Source organism: Giraffa tippelskirchi, chromosome 10 (genome assembly GCF_054371585.1).
Source record: "Giraffa tippelskirchi isolate mGirTip1 chromosome 10, T2T-mGirTip1v1.2.pri, whole genome shotgun sequence".
NCBI classification, from domain to species: domain Eukaryota; kingdom Metazoa; phylum Chordata; class Mammalia; order Artiodactyla; family Giraffidae; genus Giraffa; species Giraffa tippelskirchi.
In genome coordinates this window covers 24,962,145-24,980,381 of record NC_137284.1, presented here as the reverse complement: position 1 = coordinate 24,980,381, position 18,237 = coordinate 24,962,145, and the positions used below count along the sequence as shown (strand labels likewise).

The window sequence follows — 18,237 nt, the reverse complement described above, 5'->3', positions numbered from 1 at the left end:
GGACACTCAAGACGGACGTGTCATGGTGGAGAGTTTTGACAAAATGTGGTCCACTGGAGAAGGGAACGGCAAGCCACTTCAGTATTCTTGCCATGAGAACCCCGTGAACAGTATGAAAAGGCAAATATATAGGACACTGAAAGATGAACTCCCCAGGTCAGTAGGTGCCCTATATTCTACTAGAAAAGAGTGGAGAACTAACTCCAGAAAGAATGAAGAGATGGAGCCAAAGCAAAAACACCATCCAGTTGTGGATGTGACTGGTGGTGGAAGCAAGGTCCAATGCTGCAAAGAGCAATATTGCATAGGAATCTGGGATGTTAGGCCCATGAATCAAGACAAATCGGAAGTGGTCACACAGGAGATGGTAAGAGTGAACATCGACATTCTAGGAATCAGTGAACTAAGATGGACTGGAATGGGTGAATTTAACTCAGATGACCATTATATCTACTATTGTGGGCAGGAATCTCTTAGAAGAAATGGAGTAACCATTATAGTCAACAAAAGAGTCCAAAATGCAGTACTTGGTTGTAATCTCAAAAATGACAGAATGATTGATTCCAAGGCAAACCACTCAATATCACGGTAATCCAAGTCTATGCCTCGACCAGTAATGCTGAAGAAGATGAAGTTGAACAGTTCTATGATGAAGACCTACAAGACCTTCTAGAATTAAACCCAAAAAAAGATGTCCTTCTCATCATAGGGGACTGGAATGCAAAGGTAGGAAGTTAAGAAATACCTGGAGTAACAGGCAAATTTGGCCTGGGAATACAGAATGAAGCAGGGCAAAGGCTAATAGAGTTTTACCAAAGGAACAAATTGGTCATAGCAAACACCCTCTTCCAACAACACAAGAGAAGACTCTACACATGGACATCATAGATGGTCAATACTGAAATCAGATGATGATATTCTTTGCAGCCAAAGATGGAGAAACTCTATACAGTCAGCAAAAACAAGACCAGGAGCAGACTGTGACTCAGATCATGAACTCCTTATTGCCAAATTCAGACTTAAATTGAAGAAAGTAGGGAAAACCACTAGACCATTCAGGTATGATCTAAATCAAATCACTTACGATTATACAGTGGAAGTGAGAAATAGATTCAAGGGATTACATCTGATAGAGAGCATGAAGAACAATGGTTGGAGGTTGGTGACACTGTATAGGAGGCAGAGATCAAGACCATCCCCAAGAAAAAGAAATGCAAAAAGGCAAAATGGTTGTCTGAGGAGGCCCTACAAATAGCTGAGCAAGAAGAGAAGCTAAAGGCAAAGGAGAAAAGGAAAGACATACCCATTTGAATGCAGAGTTCCAAAGAATAGCAAGGAGAGATAAGAAAGCCTTCTTCAGTGATCAATGCAAAGAAATGGAGGAAAACAATAGAATGGGAAAGACTAGAGATCTCTTCAAGAAAATTAGAGAATCCAACGGAACTTTTCATGCAAAGATAGGTACAATAAAGGACAGAAATGGTAAGGACCTAACAGAAGCAGGAGCTATTAAGAAGAGGTAGCAAGAAAACACAGAAGAACTATACAAAAAAGATCTTCATGACCCAGATAACCATGATGGTGTGATCACTCACCTAGAGCCAGAAATCCTGTAATATGAAGTCAAGTGGGCCTTAGGAAGCATTACTAAGAACAAGCTAGTGCAGATGATGGAATTCCAGTTGAGCTATTTCAAATCCTAAAAGATGATGCTGTGAAAGTGCTACACTCAATATGCCAGCAATTGGGAAAACTCAGCAGTGACCGCGGGACTGGAAAAGGTCAGTTTTCATTCCAATCCCAAAGAAAGGCAATGCCAAAGAATGCTCAAACTACTTCATAATTGCACTTTACTAGTAAAGTAATGCTCAAAATTCTCCAAGCCAGGCTTCAACAGTACATGAACCGTGAACTTCCAGATGTTCAAGCTGGTTTTAGAAAATGCAGAGGAACCATTTCAAAGAGATCAAGTTGTCAACATCCGTTGGATCATCAAAAAAGCAGGAGAGTTACAGAGAAACATCTACTTCTGCTTTATTGACTATGCCATAGCCTTTGACTGCGTGGGTCACAACAAACTGTGGAAAATTCTTCAAGAGATGGGAATACCAGACCACCTGACCTGCCTCCTGAGAAATCTGTATTCAGGTCAAGAAGCAACAGTTAGAACTGGATATGGAACAACAGACCGTTTCCAAATCGGGAAAGCAGTACGTCAAGGCTGTATATTGTCACCCTGCTTATTTAACTTATATACAGAGTACATCATGAGAAATGCTGCACTGGATGAAGCACAAGCTGGATTCAAGATTACCGCAGGAAACATCAATAACCTCGGATATGCATATAACACCAACCTTATGGCAGAAAGCAAAGAACTAAAGAACCTCTTGATGAAAGTGAAAGAGGAGAGTTAAAAAGTTGACTTAAAACTCAACATTCAGAAAACTAAGATCATGGCATCTGGTCCCATCACTTCATGGAAAATTAATGGGGAAACAGCGGACACAATATTTTCTTGGGCTCCAAAATCACTGCAGACGGTGACTGTAGCCATGAAATTATAAGATGCTTGCTCCTTGGAAGAAAAGCTATGACCTACCTAGACAGTATGTTAAAAAGCAGAGACACTACTTTGCTGACAAAGATCTGTGAAGTCAAAGCTATGGTTTTTCCAGTAGTCATGTATGGATGTGAGAGCTGGACTATAAACAAAGCTGAGAACCGAAGAATTGATGCTTTTGAACTGTGGTGTTGGAGAAGACTCTTGAGAGTCCCTTGGACTGCAAGGAGATCCAACCAGTCCATCCTAAAGAAAATCAGTGCTGAATATTCATTGGAAGGACTGATGCTGAAGCTTAAACATCAATACTTTGGCTACCTGATGTGAAGGACTGACTCATTGGCAAAGGTACTGATTCTGGGAAAGATTGCAGGAGGAGGAGAAGGGGATGACAGAGGATGAGATGGTTGGATGGCATCACCAACTCAACGAACATGAATTTGAGTAATCTCCAGGAGTTGGTAATGGACAGGGAAGTCTGGCATTTTGCAGTCCATGGAGTCGCAGAGAGTCAGACATGACTGAGTGACTGAACTGAACTAATGACAGTAATAGTAGTAGGTATGGGAGTAACTGTAAATCCTGTCTCTACTTGTCACTGGCACCTTGATTCTTTTTATCCAGGGAAATCTGCAGCTAAGTTTACAACGCACCACTCTGAAGTTTCTTTTTCACCTATAAGGACACACATTGCCACAGTGGCTGAGGGACATAATTGATCAGGACCATCATCATTTTACTTTTGTGTTACTTACCCTGTGATCTTACCTCTCTATTGCTCATTCAGGTTCTCACCTTTAGTTTCCCGAATCTTTACTTCAGTCTAAGTAGTATCTCTGCATTTAGTTTTGATCTCCACTGTCTGTCCATCATACTATTAATCAGACTATGATTAGGCCCTATCAATCCTAAATGAAAAAATCTCTCTTGATCCTCAACTGCTCACAGGATAAAGTCTAAATTCCAAAGCCTGACTCCATCCCCATCCTTTATCTCCAGGCTCATCACCTCTTATAACCTTCCCACACTCTCCTTGCTCCTGATAGTCTACTCTCATCATTCACTTTATATATCCTTTAATATATATTGTTATGCTTCTGCTTCTTTGTTCTTGCTTTTCCTTCTGTTTGGAATTCACTTTCCCCACATCTCTACTTGGATAAATTTCTCATCCTTTAAGAATGTATTCAAAAGTCACCTACTCTGTGAAGTCATTCCCTATTCCTTTCTTCATTCTCCCAGAATAGAGCACACTTCTTTTTCCTAAATTTCTACAACAAATAAATTGTTCATGACACTACCATAGCATGACAGGTGGTTAATTGTGTATCCATTTCCCCATTCATCTCCATGGTCATCAATATAAATGTAACCATTCATACTAAAATGCTCCATTTCCTGGAAACTAATAAACTCAAGACCTCTCTACCTTGCCATGTAGCGCAGATAGAAAATAAAAGGTATCTCCATAAGTCTGCAACAAATTTATGAAAGAAAAAGCCACAAATGGGTATCTATGAAAAGAAATAACGTAAGATTTAGGGATGAAGCCTAAAGAGAGATCCATTTTTTACTCTGGGTTTCTGTGATTTGGAGGAACATGCATTCCCCCCAAATTAGGCAATTATTCTGTGCCTAATCAACTTAGTAGTCTTAAGGCGCACACAAGCATTGTCACTGTCAAGGAGGTACATTTCACCTAAACAGAGCCCATATCCATTTGTGCTAGCCTAGCTTTATCACTGAACTCCATTCAGCTGTGGATATGTTTCAAGGCTTCTTTTTCAATTGACATGAAACATTAGCTAACCTGATGTACTGATTTTCAAGGATGAAAGAACTCTGACCTTGCTTCTTTCAACAGTATGCCTTGAGCTGTGGTTGGCTTTTGTGATTCTGCTCATGTGATTTGTTTATATTTGAATTGGAAACATCCAGAGTATGATTAAAAAGTCAGCATTTCATAACTTAACCTTGATTTTACTTCTAGCCTCTAAGATGATGCCATAATAATAGTTCAATTGCATGCTTAAGTACTGGAAATATTTCTTATCAAATCAGAATAGAATACTTACAACTGAAAATAGTGGAAACAAAGGGGATTAAAAATAAGTTCATTTTTTTGAAGATTATCTATGGAATTTGATTCAGGCTTCTTGGTTCAGCTCCTAAAACCAGCTTTCCTTTCATTCTATAACCTCTTACAAGCTGTGCTATTCATGGGTAATTTTTCTTTTTTAAAAGACTTATGTAGATGTATCTTGAGGCGGGGCTAAGATGGCGGAGGAATAGGACGAGGAGACCACTCTCTCCTCCACAAATTTATCGAAAGAACATCTGAACGCTGACCAAACTTCACAAAACTACTTCTGAAGGCTGGCTGAGGACGTCAGGCTTCCACAAAAACAGCGCATTATCTTCAAAAGAGGTAGGAGAAATTATAAAAGATAAAAAGAGAGACAAAAGAGTTAGGGACGGAGACTCGTCCCGGGGAGGGAGTCGTAAAAGAGGAGGAATTTCCAAGCACCAGGAAACCCTCTCACCGGCGGGTGTGGGGGAGGATTTCTTATCTCGGAGGGCAACGTAACTGGGAGGAAAAAATAAATAAAATCCACAGATTACGTGCCTAAAGCAACTCCCAGCAAAGAACCCCAGACGCTCGCATCATCCGCCACCAGCAAGTGGGGGCTGAACGGAGAGGAGCGGGCGGCACTGCCTAGGGTAAGGACCGGGCCCGAGTGCCCCGAGGGCAATCTGAGGGAGCTAACGTGAGATAGTAACCTAAACTGTGGGACAGCCAGAGAGAGAGAACTATCCCGCGAAAAGCCCAACTCTAAGGCACTGCCGGCCCGCTCACAGAACAAAGAACTGAGCGATACCAGAGGAGAGCTAGCCGGCTGCGGACCGCCCCATCCCCCGCCGGACACAGCGGGCAGACGGGGCCCGCCAGAGCCGGAAAGGGGCAAACTCGGCTCCAGAGAGGGCACCCCCTACCAAACTGCAAACAGGCTCCCAGTTTCTAAGCAAAGACTGCCTGAGATCCCGGAGGGTCGACAGCCGCCGGGAGGGTCACAGCCAGAGACCAGCTCCCCAGAACCGACACAAAGCACACCGGAGCCGGGCGCGCCCGTAAACCGAGGCGGGGACCAGGGAGGTGATAAGCCGCACCGCCCCAACAGGGGACAGCGCGCTCACCAAACTCCTGGCCGTCGGGGCAGCTCCGACCGGGAACGGCACAAGCCGCGGGCGAAACCGAGTCTGCGCCTTTGTGGAGTAACCGGGAGCCTGAACCTGAGCGGCTTAGACCTGGGAAGTGCACGCAGCTCAGGGCCCGCTCCCTGGCCGAGTAACCTGAAGCCTGAGCAGGGTAGACGGGGAAAGCACACACGCCGTGAGCGGGGGCGAACCCAGTGCGGCCGAGACACTGCGAGCTTACCACACACACGCCAGATTTGCAGTGTTCCTTCCTCCCCACAGCACGATTGAACAAGCGAACCTAAAGAGAACACCTCCACCGCTTTGTTGCAGGGCGGAAATTAGATACTGAAGAGATCTCCAAACAGAAGCCAAATAAACAGAGGGAAGCGCTTTGGAAGGGACAGGCAAACAGATTAAAATCCCTGTAGTTAATACCGACTGCATTGAAAAGGACCTATAGATCTTGAAAAGTATAAGCAGGAATAAGGATCTATCTGAAACTGAGCAGATCCCACACTGCTCACAACAGCTCCAGAGAAAGTCCGGGATATATATATTTTTTACTATTATTTTTTTTTTTTTAATTTTTTTTAATTAAAAAAATTTTTTTCTCTTCTTTCCTTTTTCTTCAAGTCCTCTATTACACCTTTAACTTTCATTTTCATAACCCACTATTAACTTGCAAAAAAAAAAAACCCTATTTCTGAAGCAAACTACATACATATATCTTATACCTTTTGTGTTTTCTTTTTGTAATGTTTTTTTTCCTGTTTTACTTTTTTTTACTGTTTCTTTTTTTTACTGTTTTACTGTTTTTTTTTCTTTTTACACTGTTTCCTTTTTTTCTTTTTTTTTTTTAGATTGTAAGTTTTATAAGAGTCTAACCTCTACTCTAGATTTTTAATCTTTGTTTTACATATTTGATATCAATTGTGTACATTTAAGAACCCAATCTTTAGGACCCATTTTTACTCAGGAGTGTGATCACTGGCCTGATCACTCTCTCCCCCTATTGATGCTCTTTCTTCTCCCCCAGGGAACCTCTATCTCCCCCCCTCCTCCTTCTCTTCTCAACCCAATTCTGTGAATCTCTGAGGGTGTTCTGGGTACCGGAGAACACTTCAGGAACAGGATACTGCCCAGATCTCTCTCCCCTCTTGATTCCTCCCTTTCTACTCATGCTCACCTCTATTACCTTCCTCCCCCCTCTCTATGTATCTCTGTGAACCACTCTGAGGGTTCCAAACTGTGGAAAGCACAGAGGGAAGTGCTTACTGGCTAGATTGCTCTCTCCACATTTGTATTCCCCTCTTCCCCTCCTGGTCACCTCAACCCCCCCCCCCCATCTCTCCATGTAACTCAGTGAACCTTTCTGGGTATCCCTCACTGTGGAGAATCTTTTCACCATTAACCTAAAAGTTTTATTATTGAGGCTGTATGGAAGGAGAAGTCTTGAGGCTACTGCAAGAATAAGACTGAAAGCCAGGGGAAACATTAATTAATAAGAGACCATCCAATAGCCTCCATAAATACACTGAAACCAAGCTCCACCCAAGAGCCAATAAGTTCCAGAGCAAGACATACCACGCAAATTCTCCAGCAACGCAGGAACATAGACCTGAGCATCAATATACAGGCTGCCCAGAGGCACACCAAATCCATAGACATCTCAAAAATTAATACTGGTCACTCCATTGCACTCTAGAGAGCAGAAATCCAGCTCCACCCACCAGAACACCGACACAAGCTCCCCCAACCAGGAAGCCTTGACAAGCCACCTGTCCAACCCCAACCGCAGTGAGGAACCTCCACAATAAAGAGGAACTTCATACTACCAGAATACAGAAGGGCCACGCCTAACACAGCAATCTAAACAAGATGAAAAGGCAGAGAAATACTCAGCAAGTAAAGGAAAATGAGAGATACCCACAAAGCCAAACAAAAGAGGAGGAGATAGGGAATCTATCTGAAAAAGAATTTAGAATAATGATAATAAAAATGATCCAAAATCTTGAAAGCAAAATGGAGTTACAGATAAATAGCCTGGAGACAAAGATTTAGAAGATGCAAGAAACGTTTATCAAGGACTTAGAAGAAATAAAAAGGAGTCAATATAGAATGAATAATGAAATAAAGGAGATAAAAGACACTCTGGAGGGAACCAACAGTAGAATAACGGAGGCAGAAGATAGGATAAGTGAGGTAGAAGATAGAATGATGGAAATAAATGAAGCAGAGAGGAAAAAAGAAAAAAGAATCAAAAGAAATGAGGAAAACCTCCGGGACCCCTGGGACAATATGAAACGCCCCAACATTCGAATCATAGGAGTCCCAGAAGAAGAAGATAAAAGGAAAGGCCATGAAAAAATACTCGAGGAGATAATAGTTGAAAATGTCCCTAAAATGAGGAAAGAAATAGTCACAGAAGTCCAAGAAACCCAGAGAGTTCCAAACAGGATAAACCCAAGGCGAAACACCCCAAGACACATATTAATCAAATTAACAAAGATCAAACACAAAGAACAAATATTAAAAGCAGCAAGGGAAAAACAACAAATAACACACAAGGGGATCCCCATAAGGATAACAGCTGATCTTTCAATAGAAACCCTTCAGGCTAGAAGGGAATGGCAGGACATACTTAAAGTAATGAAAGAGAATAATCTACAACCCAGATTACTGTACCCAGCAAGGATCTCATTCAGATATGAAGGAGAATTCAAAAGCTTTACAGACAAGCAAGAGCTGAGGGAATTCAGCACCACCAAACCAGCTCTCCAGCAAATGCTAAAGGATCTTCTCTAAACAGGAAACACAGAAAGGATGTTTCAACACGAACTCAAAACAACAAAGTAAATGGCAACGGGATCATACTTATCAATAATTACCTTAAATGTAAATGGGTTGAATGCCCCAACCAAAAGACAAAGGCTTGCTGAATGGATACAAAAACAAGACCCCTATATATGCTGTCTACAAGAGACCCACCTCAAAACTAGGGACACACACAGGCTGAAAGTGAAGGGATGGAAAAACATATTTCATGCAAACGGAGACCAAAAGAAAGCAGGAGTCGCAATACTCATTTCAGATAAAATAGACGTTAAAATAAAGGATGTGAAAAGGGACAAAGAAGGACACTACATAAAGATCAAAGGATCAATCCAAGAAGAAGACGTAACAATCATAAATATATATGCACCCAACATAGGAGGACCACAATATATAAGGCAAATACTAACAAGTATGAAAGGGGAAATTAACAATAACACAACAATAGTGGGAGACTTTAATACTCCACTCACGCATATGGATAGATCAACTAAACAGAAAATTAACAAGGAAACGCAAACTTTAAATGATACAATAGACAAATTAGATTTAATTGATATTTACAGGACTTTCCACCCCAAAACAATCAATTTTACCTTTTTCTCAAGTGCACATGGAACTTTCTCCAGGATAGATCACATCCTGGGCCATAAATCTAGCCTTGGTAAATTCAAAAAAATTGAAATCATCCCAGCCATCTTCTCTGACCACAATGCAGTAAGATTAGACCTCAATTACAGGAAAAAAACTATTAAAAATTCCAACATATGGAGGCTAAACAACACGCTTCTGAATAACCAACAAATCACAGAAGAAATCAAAAAAGAAATCAAATTATGCATAGAAACGAATGAAAATGAAAACACAACAACCCAAAACCTATGGGACACTGTAAAAGCAATACTAAGGGGAAGGTTCATAGCAATACAGGCGTACCTCAAGAAACAAGAAAAAAATCAAATAAATCAACTAACTCTACTCCTAAAGCAACTAGAGAAGGAAGAAATGAAAAACCCCAGGGTCAGTAGAAGGAACGAAATCTTAAAAATTAGGGCAGAAATCAATGCAAAAGAAACAAAAGAGACCATAGCAAAAATCAACAAAACTAAAAGCTGGTTTTTCGAGAAGATAAACAAAATTGACAAGCCATTAGCCAGACTCATCAAGAAACAAAGGGAGAAGAATCAGATCAACAAAATTAGAAATGAAAATGGAGAGATCACAACAGACTCCACAGAAATACAAAGGATCATAAGAGACTACTACCAACAGCTATATGCCAATAAAATGGACAACTTGGAAGAAATGGACAAATTCTTAGAAAAGTATAACTTTCCAAAACTGAACCAGGAAAAAATAGAAGATCTTAACAGACCCATCACAAGCACGGAAATCGAAACTGTAATCAGAAATCTTCCAGCAAACAAAAGCCCAGGACCAGACGGCTTCACAGCGGAATTCTACCAAAAATTTAGAGAAGAGCTAACACCTATCCTACTCAAACTCTTCCAGAAAATTGCAGAAGATGGTAAACTTCCAAACTCATTCTATGAGGCCACCATCACCCTAATTCCAAAACCAGACAAAGATGTCACAAAAAAGGAAAACTACACGCCAATATCACTGATGAACATAGATGCAAAAATCCTTAATAAAATTCTAGCAAACAGAATCCAACATCATATTAAAAAGATCATACATCATGACCAAGTGGGCTTTATCCCAGGAATGCAAGGTTTTTTTAACATCCGCAAATCAATCAATGTAATACACCACATTAACAAACTGAAAGAAAAAAACCATATGGTTATCTCAATAGATGAAGAAAAAGCCTTTGACAAAATTCAGCATCCATTTATGATAAAAACCCTCCAGAAAGCAGGAATAGAAGGAACATATCTCAACATAATAAAAGCTATATATGACAAACCCACAGCAAACATTATCCTCAATGGCGAAAAATTGAAAGCATTTCCCCTAAAGTCAGGAACAAGGCAAGGATGCCCACTTTCACCACTACTATTCAACATAGTTTTGGAAGTTTTGGCCACAGCAATCAGAGCTGAAAAAGAAATAAAAGGAATACAGATAGGAAAAGCAGAAGTAAAACTCTCACTGTTTGCAGATGACATGATCCTCTACATAGAAAACCCTAAAGACTCTACTAGAAAATTACTCGAGTTGATCAATGAATATAGTAAAGTTGCAGGATATAAAATTAACACACAGAAATCCCTTGCATTCCTATACTCCAATAATGAGAAAACAGAAAGAGAAATTAAGGAAACAATACCATTCACCATTGCATCAAAAAGAATAAAATACTTAGGAATATATCTACCTAAAGAAACAAAAGACTTATATATAGAGAACTATAAAACACTGATGAAAGAAATCAAAGAGGACACAAACAGATGGAGAAATATACCGTGTTCATGGATTGGAAGAATTAATATAGTGAAAATGAGTATACTACCCAAAGCAATCTATAGATTCAATGCAATCCCTATCAAGCTACCAATGGTATTTTTCACAGAACTAGAACAAATCATCTCACAATTTGTATGGAAATATAAGAAACCTCGAATAGCCAAAGCAATCTTGAGGAAGAAGAATGGAACTGGAGGAATCAACCTGCCTGACTTCAGGCTCTACTACAAAGCCACAGTCATCAAGACAGTATGGTACTGGCACAAAGATAGAAATATAGATCAATGGAACAAAATAGAAAGCCCAGAGATAAACCCACGCACCTATGGACACCTTATCTTCGACAAAGGAGGCAAGAATATACAATGGAGAAAAGACAATCTCTTTAACAAGTGGTGCTGGGAAAACTGGTCAACCACTTGTAAAAGAATGAAACTAGAACACTTCCTAACACCGTACACAAAAATAAACTCAAAATGGATTAAAGATCTAAACGTAAGACCAGAAACTATAAAACTCCTAGAGGAAAACATAGGCAAAACACTCTCCGACATAAATCACAGCAGGATCCTCCATGTCCCACCTCCCAGAATATTGGAAATAAAAGCAAAAATAAACAAATGGGACCTAATTAAAATTAAAAGCTTTTGCACAACAAAGGAAACTATAAACAAGGTGAAAAGACAGCCTTCAGAATGGGAGAAAATAATAGCAAATGAAGCAACAGACAAACAATTAATCTCAAAAATATACAAGCAACTCCTGCAGCTGAATTCCAGAAAAATAAACGACCCAATCAAAAAATGGGCCAAAGAACTAAACAGACATTTCTCCAAAGAAGACATACAGATGGCTAACAAACACATGAAAAGATGCTCAACATCCCTCATTATTAGAGAAATGCAAATCAAAACCACAATGAGGTATCATTTCACACCAGTCAGAATGGCTGCTATCCAAAAGTCTACAAGCAATAAATGCTGGAGAGGGTGTGCAGAAAAGGGAACCCTCTTACACTGTTGGTGGGAATGCAAACTAGTACAGCCACTATGGAGAACAGTGTGGAGATTCCTTAAAAAACTGGGAATAGAACTGCCATATGACCCAGCCATCCCACTGCTGGGCATATACACCGAGGAAACCAGAATTGAAAGAGACGCGTGTACCCCAATGTTCATCGCAGCACTGTTTACAATAGCCAGGACATGGAAGCAACCTAGATGTCCTTCAGCAGACGAATGGATAAGGAAGCTGTGGTACATATACACAATGGAATATTACTCAGCCATTAAAAAAAATACATTTGAATCGGTTCTACTGAGATGGATGAAACTGGAGCCCATTATACAGAGTGAAGTAAGCCAGAAAGAAAAACAACAATACAGTATACTAATGCATATATATGGAATTTGAAAGATGGTAACGATAACCCTATATGCGAGACAGAATAAGAGACACAGATGCACAGAACAATTTTATGGACTCTGAGGGAGAAGGTGAGGGTGGGACGTTCTGGGAGAATAGCATTGAAACATGTATATTATCATATGTGAAACAGAACACCATTCCATGTTCGATGCATGAGACAAGGGCTCAGGGCCGGGGCAATGGGATGACCCAGAGGGATGGGATGGGGAGGGAGGTGGGTGGGGGGTCCAGGAAGGGGAACACATGTAAACCCATGGCTGATTCATGTCAATGTATGGCAAAAACTATTACAATATTGTAAAGTAATTAGCCCCCAACTAAAATAAATAAATTTATAAAATTAAAAAAAAAAAAAAGACTTATGTAATGAACTCTGCTCAGTACTTTGTGCATAAAGGAGGGATAGTGGAGACACATTATATTAAAAAAATAAGATGACAGGGTTTGTTACTTTCCTGTGGCAATGTCAGTCTAATTCCCAGAAGTTGTCATAGATACTTTAGGAGTCAGAGTAGCATAAATCAACTCAGTCTGTTGGATTATTAGCACAGCCAATTAATGAGGTTTTGGAAAAATTTTAATGATTGGTAAGTGCCCTGCTTTATCATGGACTTTAATAAAACAACAACTGAAAAATAAATTTTGGTTTCATATTGGTCAAGACTCAACTAAAATCCCTTGCCTGTTCTAGGTATCAGGGATATAGAAAGCCTTAAAAATAGTATGGGGCCAGGTTTTAAGCCTCCACAAAGGTTAGGTAAAGCAATATTTTCTAGAATAGAATTAGTAAAGGAATTCATCTTCATTTTGCTGGCTGAATGGAGACCTAATTGCCAACCTCTCCCATAAGCCTTTCTCAGCCACTCTAACCCAAAACAAGCTTTTCTGTCTCTCAAAAACTTTTGCTCTGAGTCAGTGCCACATGCTTAAATATTGTACTTAATAACCTGAAGACTGCTTGAGGGAATGTCCTTACATAGTCATTAAAATAGTAGTGAGTTCAGTCATCAAGACAGTATGGCACTGGCACAAAGATAGAAATATAGATCAATGGAACAAAATAGAAAGCCCAGAGATAAATCCACGCACCTTATCTTTGGACCTTATCTTTGACAAAGGAGGCAAGAATATACAATGGAGAAAAGACAATCTCCTTAACAAGCGGTGCTGTGAAAACTGGTCAACCACTTGTAAAAGAATGAAACTAGAACACTTTCTAACACCATACACAAAAATAAACTCAAAATGGATTAAAGATCTAAACATAAGACCAGAGGAAAACATAGGCAAAACACTCTCTGACATAAACCACAGCAGGATCCTCCGTGACCCACCTCCCAGAATATTGGAAATAAAAGCACAAATAAACAAATGGGGCCTAATTAAAATTAAAAGCTTTTGCACAACAAAGGAAACTATAAGCAAGGTGAAAAGACAGCCTTCAGAATGGGAGAAAATAATAGCAAATGAAGCAACAGACAAACAATTAATCTCAAAAATATACAAGCAACTCCTGCAGCTGAATTCCAGAAAAATAAACGACCCAATCAAAAAATGGGCCAAAGAACTAAACAGACATTTCTCCAAAGAAGACATTCAGATGGCTAACAAACACATGAAAAGATGCTTAACATCACTCATTATTAGAGAAATGCAAATCAAAACCACAATGAGGTACCATTTCACACCAGTCAGAATGGCTGCTATCCAAAAGTCTACAAGCAATAAATGCTGGAGAGGGTGTGGAGAAAAGGGAACCCTCTTACACTGTTGGTGGGATTGCAAACTAGTACAGCCACTATGGAGAACAGTGTGGAGATTCCTTAAAAAACTGGGAATAGAACTGCCATACGACCCAGCAATCCCACTGCTGGGCATACACACCGAGGAAACCAGAATTGAAAGAGACACGTGTACCCCAATGTTCATCACCGCACTGTTTATAATAGCCAGGCCATGGAAGCAACCTAGATGTCCATCAGCAGACAAATGGATAAGGAAGCTGTGGTATATATACACAATGGAATATTACTCAGCCATTAAAAATAATACATTTGAATCAGTTCTATTGAGATGGATGAAACTGGAGCCCATTATACAGAGTGAAGTAAGCCAGAAAGAAAAACACCAATACAGTATACTAATGCATATATATGGAATTTGATAGATGGTAACGATAACCCTATCTGCGAGACAGGATAAGAGACACAGATGCACAGAACTGTCTTATGGACTCTGAGGGAGAAGGTGAGGGTGGGACTTTCTGAGAGAATAGCATTGAAACATGTATATTATCATATGTGAAACAGAACACCATTCCAGGTTTGATGCACGAGACAAATGTTCAGGGCTGGGGCAATGGGATGACCCAGAGGGATGGGATGGGGAGGGAGGTGGGAAGGGGGTTCAGGATGGGGAACACATGTAAACCCAGGGCTAATTCATGTCAAAGTATGACAAAAACCACTACAATATTGTAATTAGCCCCCAACTAAAATAAATAAATTTATTTAAAAAAAAATAGTAGTGAGTTGAGCATTGAGCTCAATCCAGTTGGGTTGACTGATTACTTAATTAGTTTTATAAATATCAACAGATGTCATATATAGAGTTACAGGACATGTAGCACAATGAGAAAACTAAGATTTGGAGCAAACAAGTAAACTTCAAATCCCAGCTTACAAATTTATATCTTGTGATATTAAGTGCACATTACTTGCCTTAAAACTTAGAAACTCAGTTTCTTTGTTTTTCAGAGTCATGCTATATTAAATGGAATGCTGTTTGTAAATTAAAGGATGCTTGGACCTAAATGTCCATTGATAGAGGAATGAATAAAAAGGATGTGGTACTTAACATACAATGGAGTATGACTCAGCCATTAAAAAGAATGAAATAATGCTATTTGCAGCAACATGAATGGACCTAGAGATTATCATACCAAGTGAAGTAAATCAAAGAGAAATATCATATGCTATCCCTTATATGTGGAATCTAAAAAGAAATGATACATATGAACTTATTTACAAAACAGAAACAGACTCACAGACTTAGAGAATGAACTTATGGTTACCAGCAGGAAAGGGTTATGGAAAGGGATATTAAGGAATTTAGGATCAATATGTACATAATGGTATATTTAAAATAAATAACCGATAATGACACACTATATAGTACAGGGAACTCTGCCCAGTGTTGTGTGGCAGCCTGGATAGGATGGGAGTTTAGGGGAGAAAGGATACATGTATGGCTGAGTTGTTTTGCTGTGTACTTGAAACTATCACAACATTGTTAATCAGGTATACTCCAATACAAAATAAAAAGCTGTAAAAAAGATTACAGATTTTGATTAAAATAAATAATTTTAATGTGCTAGGGAAAAAGACAAATGTAACACACTAGAAGTATCTGTAACCAAAAAAAAATAAATAAAAGTATTTGTAACCTATTGAACAATACATGACTAATAAAAAATTATAGGATGCTTGGCATATAGGAGGTGCTTAATGACTGGGAGCAATGGACCTAAGTCTAAATATGGGGAACTAGGTTTATATACACTGGAGAAGGAAATGACAAACCACTCCAGTATTCTTGCTGGGAAAAATCCCATGGACAGAGGAGCCTGGTGGACTACAGTCCATGGGGTCTCAAAGAGTTGGACATGACCTACCTACTAAACAACAACAAAATTGTTTATATACAAGGAAAAATGGCCGTTATGGAGTAATGATCTAAACACTTAGTAATACAGCTTTCCTAAATATGTGCCTCCAGGTCTAGAGGTGTGACAGACTTGAAGGCAGGTGAACCAATTGGGTGACTTTTCAAGGTTCATTTCTACTCTGTTTCCAGGGAGCATGCTGAATTTATCAGGAGACCAGCTCTCTACAAGGCTACTAAGCAAGTAACTTCTCACAGTTCCCATGCCCATAAAGCCAAAGATTAAACAGTCTCATCCAAACAGACATAAAAATACAATGTAAGAGCTACAGAAAAAGTAATATCAAAGGAAACTGAATAGGCAAGATCAACAAAAGAAGAAATAAAGCACAAGGGAATCAAACACTTTAATAGGCCCATTTTGCAAAGCATAAAGCAAAGCTAGTCGATGACAGAATTTTGTTTTCATAAGCATTGAACTCACTTCCAAACAACTTAATGTAAGGAATTACCCAGCACTGAGCACAACGAAAAGACATCATTTACCAGACAGCCTCATACTATCATTGTCATGTGTTCAGAATGTGTCAGAGGTTCACCTGTCTCTGGCCACTACAAGCCTCTGAGCCTTGCTTTTCTGGATGATGTCACCAGAAGAGTGAGCAAGTTCACGCAGGTGATCATTTCGGGGAAAGAGAAGTTTTAATCATCAAGACTGTAAAAGTAGGAGATGAGGGCTCATTAAAGCTCTCACCCAACCAACCTTAAAGGCACTTCCGGCTCTCAGTAGGAGGGCTCACTGGCTTCTCTGCCCTGCTCCGCATGTATTCACCAGTCTCTTTGCAACCTTACACCTCACCTCATTCCCAGCATGTCTGCCTGCCACCCAGCATCATCATTAGCAGTAGTAGGGATTAGGACTGAATCCTTTTCAGGAACTACAGGAGACCCATGAATCAACAACCAGGGGTGGAAATAGATGGGGAGGGAGAGCAGAGGAGGAAGGACAGAAAGAACAGTGACAGTTTCCACTGCACCACACCAGCCTCACCTTGCAGGAACAGACAGAACACCTGTCTTCTTTCAGAGTCCACACCTGCCCGTTGCGCTTCAGCCCGCCTTCATGGGGGCAGTCACCGGAGCAGGAGGGCCCGGAGGGACAGAGGCAGTCGAAGCCCCCTGCCAGGTTGATGCAGGCAGAATCATTCCAACAGGTATGGGTTCTTAAGGCACATTCATCAATGTCTGCAACAGAGAAAGCAGGGAGCTTTAGACTCTAGCCAGGATGATTATTAGAAAGTCATAATCACTGACTGTAGCACTAGTTAACATCATCAAGCGTTTGCTTTGTGTCAAGTACTGTGCTAAGCTGTTTAGGTGCATTATCTCCTTTACTCTGCAAAGTAGCTCTGTGTAGGACAATCTAATCTTATCTCTAGTTGGGAAATGATGGAGCTGAGGCTCCTGTAAATTAAATAGCATGCCCACTGTCGTATGGTTAATAAGTGGTCAGTCTGGGACTCAAACCCATAGCTGTCAGGCTCTAATTATTGAATTATTCAGTAGCAATCCTGAACTAGTTTTAGGAGATCTTCACGAACTATACCATCCAGAGGCAATAAATACTGCTAATTCATTAACAGTGTAGAGACACCCCATGGAGATCTGGGTCGTTTAGGAAAGGAGTGAATAGATAAGCCTCGGAGTAGGAACAAGTGAAGAATGAGAGCAATCCTGAGCCAATTAGGCTGCCCCCAGATCCTGGAGCCAACGTTGAAAGAAAAGGAAATAATTCTTAGAGGATGCCTTGCCTAATCAAAAACTCACCACCTTAATGACTAGCAGCAGTTTTACTCACACAAGAAAACATCTTGAGGCTACAGTTGGGGTATGGCATGAATTCTGATGAAAGACACCGTATATTTTGCTGTTTTTCATTGACAGTCAAGTATGGAAGAAAAACGTAAATCCAGTAGCCCTCCTTGACATTCAGAGCTCTGGTGACCTTAGCATCTCAAGCACATAGCTATCCATCCCTGGTTGGAGTACTTTTCCTGAACCTATTACTTCACAAGCCAGCAAATTCCATCTTTGAATAACTCTTTCAGAAATGTCTTCCTTAA

General features: G+C 40.1%; 1 protein-coding gene and 1 long non-coding RNA gene across 6 annotated transcripts in view; one reads left to right on the top strand and one right to left on the bottom strand.

Annotated features, from left to right (window-relative positions):
* Positions 1-18,237, bottom strand: part of NELL1 (neural EGFL like 1) — a 987,615-nt gene that overhangs the window by 27,453 nt on the left and 941,925 nt on the right. For all 3 annotated transcript variants that reach the window (XM_081533742.1, XM_081533741.1, XM_081533740.1), the window contains one exon: positions 17,166-17,359. In XM_081533742.1, coding sequence (XP_081389868.1) covers positions 17,166-17,359 — 194 coding nt within the window. The remainder of the gene's footprint in view (positions 1-17,165; positions 17,360-18,237) is intronic.
* Positions 1-18,237, top strand: part of LOC145523457 (uncharacterized) — a 245,234-nt gene that overhangs the window by 208,367 nt on the left and 18,630 nt on the right. The window contains exon 6 of one of the 3 annotated variants that reach the window (XR_014066574.1): positions 16,307-16,709. The exons of 1 other annotated variant lie outside the window; for it this stretch is intronic. This is a non-coding gene — a long non-coding RNA (uncharacterized LOC145523457). Of the gene's footprint in view, positions 1-16,306; positions 16,710-18,237 lie in introns of those variants that run through there. One more of the 3 variants, XR_014066570.1, reaches the window with a different exon arrangement.